The sequence below is a fragment of the Malaclemys terrapin genome, chromosome 3 (assembly GCF_027887155.1).
Source record: "Malaclemys terrapin pileata isolate rMalTer1 chromosome 3, rMalTer1.hap1, whole genome shotgun sequence".
NCBI classification, from domain to species: Eukaryota; Metazoa; Chordata; order Testudines; family Emydidae; genus Malaclemys; species Malaclemys terrapin.
In genome coordinates, this window is record NC_071507.1 from 101,812,030 (window position 1) to 101,823,040 (window position 11,011).

General features: G+C 39.9%; 1 protein-coding gene across 1 annotated transcript; it reads left to right on the forward strand.

Moving 5' to 3' along the window:
- Positions 1 to 6: 6 nt before the first annotated feature.
- ADAT2 (adenosine deaminase tRNA specific 2) lies at positions 7 to 10,701 on the forward strand. The gene is made up of 6 exons (XM_054021400.1): positions 7 to 142; positions 1,987 to 2,091; positions 7,315 to 7,465; positions 8,069 to 8,175; positions 9,136 to 9,208; positions 9,326 to 10,701. Exons 1-6 carry the CDS (start codon positions 98 to 100, stop codon positions 9,364 to 9,366), a joined length of 522 nt encoding a protein of 173 aa, XP_053877375.1. The 5' UTR covers positions 7 to 97; the 3' UTR covers positions 9,367 to 10,701.
- Positions 10,702 to 11,011: the final 310 nt, after the last annotated feature.

Sequence of the window (11,011 nt, forward strand, 5' to 3'; positions counted from 1 at the left end):
CGACACGCCCAGGCCGCCTCCCCGCGGTGCCGCCGCCGCCCGGCTCCCCCGGAAACAGCCGCGCGGCGCGGCGCGTTCCGGGCCCGGCCGGCGGGGGATGGAGGCGGCGGCGGAGCGCTGGATGGACCGAGCCCTGCGCATGGTGAGTGGGGGGCCGCCCGGTGCAGGAAAGGGGAAAAAGCCCCCAGGGCGCAAAGGCTGGAGAGCGGCGTTTGTTGTTATTTGTAGCCTCCGGGCACCTAGGACCCTCCTCCCCGCCGCCTGGTCCCCACTGTGCTAGGCGCTGGACAGAGCCAGGAGAGCCCCCGGGTCCCTGCCCCACGGAGCTTACAGTCTAGTTGGTACCTGTTAATTTCCTGACAAGCCCAGTGCGGGCGGGTTTGCCTGAGCTAGGAATCTCTGCAGGGGGAGCGGCACGCCCTTATACCTGAGTTAAAATAGAGAGGCAAGGGGTGTGTGTGTGCCAGGTAATATCTCTTACTGGACCAGCTTCTGTTGGTGGGAGAGACAAGCTTTGGACTTACACAGCGCTCTTCTTCAGGTCTGGGTTAAAAGACACAGCTGGGGTTAAAGTGGTGCAGTTTTGCCCCTAGACTGGAGCTGGGGCACCAGGGTGGTGGGCTCCAGCACTCAGGGCTTGTCTTCCCTAGAGTTGGCTGACTTGAGTGAATTGGCCAATCCGTTCACTTGAGGCAAAATAGCTAGTGAAGACAGAGAGGTGGACGGCCCAGCATCACTCAGCTGTTTGTATCAGGGCAGCAGGTACCCCATGTAGCTGAAGCTGCAAGGGGAATGTAGGCTGGCAGATGTCTGAGTCCAGGCACGGGATTTAGTATGTTTACTCATGAGTGACCAAAAGTCAGCACCTCAAGTTTACCCCTCATCTAAGGGCACAGCTACATTAGAGAGTTCAGCGTGGCCCAGCTGCATGGATACAGTCAAGGTCACCGATATCTAAAATGACCCTTATTGAGCTTACTAATCAGGATGTGGACATAAACTGCAAGCAAAGTGTCTTGGTTAGTGTCTCCTGGACTAGGGAGGTGTCAGTTGCACCTTTCTGCAATAGGCTGGCCCTCTGTGCCTGAGGGAGATTCACCTAAAGGAGGGCAGGAAGGAGTATAACCATCTGCCTGCCTTCATGGGTTGTACATTGGGTGAGAGCCATAGTAGCCACACCAGAGGATATTTGAATGCATTCAATCAGTCTCTCACCACACTCCCATCCCAATCAGCACTCCCACATTTGTGGTTACACTGGCTTCATGGAAGGTGTATGTGTTGCTGTTTGCACAAGATTTTTGCCACAAGGTTTCCTGGACTGAATCAGGCCCTTTATTTAGAAAAGACATAAAATATCTCAGGTCTGTCTTCTTACTGGAATAAGGTTACCATACATCCTGGTTTTCCCAGACATAGTCTCTTTTTTGAGCTTCCTTTGTCTGTCTGTGTGGATTTTTCTAATAACAGGAAATGTCCAGGGTTTTTGCAGAGCAGACAAGCTGCAGCTCAGAAAGAGCTCTGGTTGGTCCCTCCCTTGCATCCGCAGCTGATTGGTTCGTTCCCCTACAGCCACAGTTGCTGGATCCCGCCTACCTAGGCCCCAACTCCCATCCCTGGGGAGGCACTGACTGATGGTTGTTGCTGCGTCCTGGGCTCGCACCAGCCACCGTGACAGGGAACGTTACTGCCCCCCACCTCCAGTGAGTACTTCCGCTGTAGGTACCTCCTTCAGCAGCCCCAACTGTACCCCTCCTGCTCCCCCTACCCCCAAGCTCCCTCCCCCTCCGGCAGTGTCCTCTTTTAGGGAACCTGCAATATGGTAAACCTATACTGGAAATACAGAAAGAGTTTCTGTGACAGAGTGTAACTTTGCCATCAAGTGTACAGTATATACAAACGCAAATAGCAATTAGGTTTTATTTTGTCTGCACTTTATCGTTAACATTTCCTCCTCCACTCCTAATTTTCTTGTGTGTCTTGCAGGCTAAAGAAGCATTGGAAAATGGGGAAGTTCCTGTTGGCTGCCTTATGGTCTACAACAATGAGATCCTAGGAAAGGGGAGGAATGAGGTGAATAAAACTAAGAATGTAAGTCGCAAAAAAAGCCCTATCAAAAAGTACACACTATGTGCAATGGGAATTTCATCGTTCACCTCAGTGGGGCCTGGATTTCCCCCCATATGTGCATATTTTGTTTTCTTTTCATATATATTTCACATTTCTATCTCTGCACACCTAATAATGCCCCCCCCCTTCAGCAAATTAGCCATTCTGTTTTTTTTTCTTTTTTTTGCTATCACTTTTTGCATGTTTATTTTTCAGAGCATGGTCTAGTTATTTCAATATGCTTTTGGTATCACCTGGGACATTTGTGTACTTACTGACTGTAATTTATGCGAGTGATAGATTTCAGAAATTTCCGCTTATCTACTTATTAGTAATTCCTCTAGTTAGAGCTATTTATGACAAGAAATAAACAAAAATCAGAAAAGAAAGTTGATATACACAGATATAACATAGCTATACAAATACATATATTGTACCTTATATGTTGTACTGAAATCATATTTATAGTTAAAGCAGCACCCAAATTTCCTGTGACTACAGGACACTGAAGGTAATGCATTATAATGTAGACTACTGGTAATTTTTTTTTCCATATATTTGTGGACATAATAAATTATGCAGGAGAGCCTTGCTAATTCACACTAATGACTGGGAGACAGATGACAAATAATTGATTTTTTTAATTTAGCATTTAAATGAACAAAACAAGGATGTCACTTTGCAAAATGTACTTTGACAAGTGCAGTTGGGTTTTATTTACTTACAATAATACTTCATAGGATTGATGTTAGTGTGTTTTCTCAAAAGTTAGTTTTAGTAATATGAGACCCAACTCTAGTATTCGTCTATGAAAACTTCCTTGGGAAGAAAAACAATACTGTATGGAAGTTTTAGAATAGACATTTTAGAAAAGTTCAACTGTATTGTTTATCCAAATTATGTCAATAACAGAGACTTTTGCTATACTGAATTTCTGCTTTCAACATTTAGACCCAATTCTTGCAATCAGATCTGTGTGGGTGGGTCCTAAGCCCCACAGAGCCCTATAGAAGTCAGTGGGGCTCTGTGCAGGTAGAAAGGTTTGCCCCAAATGGATCTGATTGCAGATTCAGATCTTCAATTTGTATTATGTCTCATCCAGTCCAAAAACAAAATAAAAAAAGGAGGCTTACAAATTCAGTTTCAAAGAGATGGTCTAATGACCCACTTCCATTTGTGTTGGATGATAATGCACAACCTTTTTGTAGCAGCTTTGCTTCTCATCTCTAGTTCATGAAAATTAGAAGTGTAGTACATGTTGGGGAGTTCAGTTTAAAATCAGTATGAATCCTTCTCCCACCACTGAAATACAGGTACCTTTTGGATGACCTACAACATGTATTTAATCAATACTACACCATTATTTAGAAAATAAAGTGAAGAATTCTAAATCCAGATAGGGAGAATTTACTGTTATAAGGCAGAATGTAACAGTAGAAATCAATCACAAAAAATAAGCAGTAGCACCCTTACTCCTACAGAAAAAAAGTGTAAAGGGAACTTTAGGCACCCAAGTTTCACATTTTTTGTGGCTTGATTTTCAGAAGTGCTGAAAACACACCATTCACATTGAAGTAATTGGGAACTGAGGGTGCTCAGCACTTCTGAATATCTGGCCCTTGTTCTTCAATGACTACAAGCAGTTTGGGTCTTGGATAAAAGCTGGTGGTAGAGTGATAGTGATTACTTACTAGAAAATATGTAAGCAGGAAAGACCAAAATGTCTTCAATATTTCTCTTTGTATTTTCTCACACAATTTTCTGGCATTAGTTGACTAGGCGCAAAGTGAACTGCTGTGGGCACTCAAAACCCCTTCTCCCTGTTCCAAAACTAGTCATTTTTGTCTAAAAATTTCTTTTCTGAAATCTCTCCAAATTTTGCCAGCAACTGAAATCTCTAGTTATTCTGCATATTGTCACATATGCTCTCTTTCTGTTCCATGCGCCAACAGCAATATATGTAAAACCAGTGAGGCAACCTCTTCTACCAGCCTTATTTTAAAATTCTTTATCATCAGGCTCCTCCTTCTTGCTAAGATTGGGATGGGAGGAAGGGCCGTATACATTACAGAATCTTTCATGTTGCTTAGTAGGAGCATGTATCTAGATTCAGCCCTTCAAGATGTTAGGCTTGTCATTACTTGAATTCGTTGGGCAACAGTGCAACAAATATCTTTATAAGTCATTCTTTTTAAACAACTTAGCAATAGGTACACAAGACCTAGCCAGCATTGTTTTCCCTCTGGCTGCTCCCACGCTTGCCTGATTGTTCTCAGTCTTTCCTCAGACAACCCTACTATTTCCTCTGTAATAATACATGTGGCCCTTCCCAGCAAGAACATTTTTTGGAATTTGTTTATGTGCAAGCATACCCCTCCCACTACACTGTTCTCCCTTTAAGATTCTTTGTTACCACATGTACGCTTCTCCTCTCTATTTATCTCCTGTTTAGTCATGCCAGCATGTGTCATTGCCCAGAGCATCTTGCAAGTACAGTATGTAAGCACTGAAAAGGAAATATTGTTTCCGCTCATAAATTACTAATGATGCCCTGAGATAAAATAGAACTACCAGCTTTAGCCCTGTCACTCTCACTTGTTGATTCTTGTGTAAGATTTATATTGTTCGTTCTTCAGGGCAGGATACTTTTGGGCACTGTATTAATAGCATCATAAGTTTCTTCCCTAATGACTTCACCTTCAGGTAATGTCTATTCTTCCAACACCTTTTATCACCCTTCTATAACAATAATTATTTTCATGTTCCATTGTTACTGTTTATCTGTTTTTTTCCTTTATATAATAATGAATTAATATGTAGCACACAAATGCTATGCAAATAGTAATTTTTATATATTGGGCTTATAGGAGATTATAAATTGACTCATATGATGTAATATGAAAGTGACCACATGCACAACTCATATAAAAATGACACATAGGTTTGTTTCAATATACTTGTTTACAAAGTCATATTTTAAGGCCATGTATTGTTCCACTAATGTGGACTCAATCCTCATCTACATCCAGCTCATGGTGGGTGCTGTTGAATTGGTGTGGGGGTGAGCAGAGGTGGCTCTATCTTCATGCCTCCTGTGATCTTCAGGGCATAATTTTGAGCAGTCAAACAGGGCTGCTCTAAATTACATTGACTATAATGGTTTCCCGGGAATCAGTCTGCTGGCCAGGGATTAATGGAGTGCACTGAGCTCACTCCCAGGCACACTCAATGCGCACAGCCTTCATAGATTCTTAGAGTCCAAGGCCAGAAGGGATTGTTGTGTCAGACTAGGTGATCATAGACCATACACTTTCCTCAAAATATTTCCTAGAGCATAAATTTTAGGAAAACATCTAATCTCAATTTAAAAAATTGCCAGTGATGGAGAATCCACCACGACCCATGGTCAATTGTTCCAATGGTTAATTACCCTCACTGTTAAAAATTTGCACCTTATTTCCACTCTGAATTTGTCTAGCTTCAATCTCCAGCCATTGGATTGTGTTATACTTTTTTCAGATGGATTGAAGAACCCATTATCAAATATTTGTTCCCTATGTAAGTATTTATAGACTATAATCATGTCACTTGACAAACCTTAACAAACCTTCTCTTTGTTAAGCTAAATAAATTGAGCTCCTTGAGTCTGTCACTATGTTTTCTAATCCTTTAATCATTCTCATGGGTCTTCTCTGAACCCTCTCTGATTTTTCAACATACTTCTTGAATTGGATCCTACTGGATACCAGAACTGGACACAGTATTCCAGTAGCAGTCGTACCAGTGCCAAATACAGGGGGAAAATAACCTCTCTACTCCTACTCAAGATTCCCCTTTCTATGCATCCATGGATTGCATTAGCCTTTTTGGTCACAACGTTGCACTGGGATCTCATGTTCAGCAGGTTACCCACTAGAAATCCCCAAATCACTTTTAGTGTCAACCTTCACCGAGGAATCCTCAGCTACCATATTAAGACAATGTTAAGGTCACATTGCATCACTAAGAATGTGGGAATTACATCTAAATATTGATTTAGATCCACATGTAGATTCTAAATGTGAATCTAAATATGAATTTACAGTTATTAGTTTTAGCAACGTAAGATTTTATTAGTAACCTATTTATCTGTATACATGGGCTCCATCACCTTAATATCCAAGCACATCACAATCAACAGTGAATTTAGCTTTATGGCACCCTAATGAGGTATTATCCATATTTTACAGATTGAAAATAAAGTCACAAAGATTAAATGACTTGGCCAACGTCACACAGGAAGTGAGTGGCAGAGCTGGGAGTTGAACTCAGATCTCCCACATTCCAGTTCAGTGCCTGGGACACACACAAAAAAAATCCTTCTTTTCCTAAATAAGGATTTAAAAAAAGAAAATTATCTTGGTAATATTAATTCAAATAAATGATTCTCAAACTTGAAGAGCTACTTTGAAATCTAATGGAGTCACAGAGAGCCACAAAATAATCAGAACAATGATGTTATATTATCTTGTGATGTTTGTGTTGTGACATTAGGTCAACAAAACTCATGGTGACTGCTATATCATGATGCCGACATTACAGTGCAATATCAGGACGTTATTCTGGGATTGTTTTGTGGGTCTCTGCAACTCCATTAGTTTCTGTATTCTGTTTGTGTTCATTATGCCACACCCATCACAGTGATACATGTCTCCTCCTCATTCCCTTCCCACATTTCCTTACTGCAAAGAGGTCACTCTGGTCTGTTTACTCAACATTTTCCTTACACATGGAGCAGGATAGGGGTGAGAGGTACTTCTGAGTTGAGCCCTCTGGTTGTTCTGCCAAGGAGTAGACAGAATGAGAAGAGATCTGATCAAGCTTGTGGATTCCTTGAGAGTTGTACATAACTAAAAATTGAGGCTGAGTATCGTTACTTCAAATCAATCTGTGCAAAATTGAAATTGCACTCTGCGTGTACTCAATTCTTCAGCTGGGACCAGCCAAAAAAGAGTGCTTTCAAAGAAGCATTACAATGCCACTGTGATAGAAATGAAAATAACTGATTTCTAATAGACAAGTTGTAGCCCACCTTGTTTTTATTAAAAAGAGATAATTTTATGGTGGTGTGTTCTCATTTCACTTGAGTGGATAAGGTTAATAGGGGTAATATGTTTAAAGTTGCAGATCAATGCAAGCCTTTTTTGTCTCCCTATGAATTCCCAGGCTACTCGACATGCAGAAATGGTAGCAATCGATCAGGTCCTAGACTGGTGTCATCAACACGACAAGGATCCCGCGGAAGTGTTTGCACACACAGTGTTGTATGTAACTGTAGAACCTTGTATCATGTGTGCAGCTGCCCTGCGCTTGATGAGTATCCTTGGTTCTGATTCATGCTGGGAAACCATATGGCGATATGTTACTTTCAAGTAAATCATTTGGTAATGAACCAATGGAGAAGAGCTTGATGTTGTCAAACAAAGGTTTATAGGGTACCAGCTTATCTGCTCAGAGAACATGCCCATGCTACAGTTCCTATATTGAAGACCATATGACCAAGGACGAGAGATTTAAGGATAAGAGAAAGCAATTTGCAAACCTGGCACATACATTGTTTTCTCTTAGGGGTGTGAAAGTAATTCTCAGAAAGAGCCTGTTACTGTATACAATTAGTTAATCCCATGCAAGTGTCCAGTTTCAGAAAATGTAACAAACTGGTAATATGTGGTTTCCAATGTGTCCCCTTTGGGATCTCTTCTCTTCCATCTTCAAAGGCCAGAGCAGGATGACCCATCCTTCCATCTGCAGAAGGCATGCTCTGTGCGTTACCCAGAAGTAGCACACAGGAGTGAGGGTTGAGTGCAGACTAATTTTATAAAAAGAGTACAAGCACTAAACTCAGATGGCCAGTAAAATCAGGATACTTTGCTTCATACCACTCTTTTCTTATTAACTTAGTTCCTTAACTCATTCATATAAATCCCACTGGTTGTGTATGGCTGTCAAAATGAGCGATTTGGAGGTTGTGGCTCAGTTTTGAACATCTCCTCTGCTAACTTAACAGACACTGGGGAACCATTTCAGGTAAAACATCAAGATGTGTTCCTTCTTGTATTTAATGTTTAAAACAATGAATACAGTTACTGTTGGTGATGAGAAACTGAGATAGTGAGGCTGTAAAAGGGTTTCCGACATCAGCAAGAACATACTGATGGCATCACAACATAAGCACCTGCTTTTTAGATTGACCACCTGCTGATCAGTGGTGGGAGAGAGAGGAAGCTTACTTATGAGAGTACAGTTTGAGAGCTTTGTACAGTCTTCTTCTGAAAGATTTTCTGATATTCAAGCTGAAAATGGGTATTTAGCTCTCAGATATACCCAACTGTGTAAAGGAAAAGGCTATTTCTATAGTAAATGTTTTTTTTTTCAAGGAATTGCAGTGGGATGAATGTGTACAAGTTAGCACCTTCTTATGTGGGTGTACTCTCTGCAATTAGTGGTGTTATTGAAAACATCCTAGCTCGTTATTTTTCCTATCATTCCCATTCACATATTTGGGCCAGTTACAGTACATTTTGTGGGTGGGAGTGTTACTTTTGAAGGGCCAAGGAAGCCTCAGAATTGATTTCTAGGAATAGGATAATAGAAGAGCTACTTGATAGGAACCTAATTTACAAATACCGGCGTGCATGTTTCTTATATTCTCAAGGTTAGTGTGATTTGCAGAAGTAAACGGAAAGTACACTGCTAGTATGTGGGGGAGGGAAGGGTGGTTGCAGAAGAGTTTTTCTTATAACTCCTATGGAGGATGAGGAGGTCTGTCAACTACTATACTAAGCCTCAGCCTAATTTTAAAAACAGACAAGGTCTTCATTCTGAAAATGAGGGTTTCTGATCACAGATAATTAGAGATGTACTGTCAGTAAACAGAAAAGGAAGTACAAATTCTGTGCAATTATCCTACACCTCAGGTGTTGTTGTGTGGCACAAGGCATCTTGGTTTTGGATGCTTTAATGAACATAGAGTTCTCATTTCAACAGTGCATTGCTGGTTATCGAGCTGAAGAAGCAGTGGACATGTTAAAAACCTTCTACAGACAAGAAAATCCAAATGGTAAGTTTCCTTTTTTTTTGCAACTACTTTAACCTTAATCATAAATTAAAAGAGTTCTGGCACAGGCATTGTCATCTTTCACTTTCCATGTCTTTTTTCCTCCATCCTTTTTGGCAGCACCGAAATCAAAAGTACGGAAAAAGGAATGCAATAAGTGATAGTCCTCTACTGATGGAAAACTGAAAGATAACAAAATAATGATTTGTGGAAAAAGATCTCTTCAGTGTTCCCTTTGATACAGCATTTGGGTATGGAATGGAAACATTAATGAATTTCAAATATGTTGATCTGTATGGTTTCACTAGTTGAACATTATCGGTTTCTGTCATTTTTTATGGCTAGTAGGTTGACTGATTTCTAATCACCAAACATAGTCTTTAGGAAGAATGTATGGTTTCTGTTTTGTGGGGAATATTTTGAATTATAGTTCAGACTGAACTTCTTTTCAGCCATATGGATTCAGCACTCCATTGGAGTAACTGCCATTCTGTACAGTATATGGATGAATATCTGTGTCCTTTTGTCTATGGAGCAGCCTCTTGCTGTTAAACAGCAGATACTTGTAGAGACTAGATCAATACCAAAAGTGGATAAACAAGCCACTTAGAAAGTTACATTCATATACATACCCTACTGCATATTGAATTAGAATTCAATTAAGAGTTACAAGGGGGTAACAAAAGGACAGTTAAGCAACTATACCGATCTTGAAAATTGAGATCAGACCAATGTAGCAGTTCATTGTTTTCCACTGTATATCTACTGTAGGCCAAACTTTCAAAGAGTTTCTGAAAAATCACATATGAAAAGGCAGATATTTATACAAAACTACATGTGTGACTACTTGATTTGCATAAACAAATGGTGATTTGCATAAGCAAATTCCAGTTTTGCCTGCATAGTATTTGTACATGAAGTTTTGGAGGTTGCCATGAAAGTGTGTCCCTCTTACCCCTCTCTTGAATGTTAGAATATTGAAAAAGATGACTGTTAAGAATTAAATCCATCAGTCAGTTGGACTCATTCTAAACTACTAAATCATGGCATTTGAAATGTATAATCACAAATGTGAAAACTAGGAAGGAAAATGGCACTAAGAAAAAGAAAACAAGATGCATGACAGTCTACCTTTTGGAACATTTGTTATTTAAATGTCACTTACATATGCTTTTGCTTGGCCATGCTGTAATTCATAATCCAGAAGAGGGCCTTACTGTTCCACTAATGAATAAAAAGTATAGGTCTAAGTTGAATTCTTGATTATATTGCTTTTGGTGGATATTTATCTTGAGGAAAAAACATCTTGTGATTTAGTCGGTTGATATGCAGAAATTTTGAGAAATGTCTTATTTTTTTATTACAGAAGAGAGATTAGAATTCTATGAATACAAAAGTCAAAATCACGGTACAAATATTTTCCACAATTAGAGTAACGTTGAAAAAGTAAAAATTTTTGTTTTTGATGGTAAAATAAAGAAACTCATTTGCCACCAGTTCTGCCAACACCTTGGAATTTATTTTCTTTATATAATTTTCTCAATGCTTATAGTTTACTGAATGGGGGAAAAAGGAACTTAAAAAAAAAAGATTGTGCTGGGCTCCTATATGCTATTTTTAATATTACTGTTATTTACAAGATTTTAAAATTATTCCTTTTGTTTACATTTTCAGTCTATTGTATTTCCTGACCCATTGGACCTCAGTTGCTGCTTGTCTGAGTCTTTTCTTTCCTATAACCAAATAAAATGTTACTGCATTTGTAGGTTCATCAGCATCAACGGAGATTATGTAGTGCTGAAAGGA

What these genes read in the sequence shown, in the direction of transcription:
- ADAT2 (XM_054021400.1), top strand. Translation starts at nt 98, where the DNA reads ATGGAGGCGGCGGCGGAGCGCTGGATGGACCGAGCCCTGCGCATG. An exon ending in AGCTGCCCTGCGCTTGATGA is followed by an intron (nt 7,466 to 8,068) that starts GTATCCTTGGTT and finishes ACTCATTCATAT; the next exon opens with AAATCCCACTGGTTGTGTAT. An exon ending in ACACTGGGGAACCATTTCAG is followed by an intron (nt 8,176 to 9,135) that starts GTAAAACATCAA and finishes TCATTTCAACAG; the next exon opens with TGCATTGCTGGTTATCGAGC.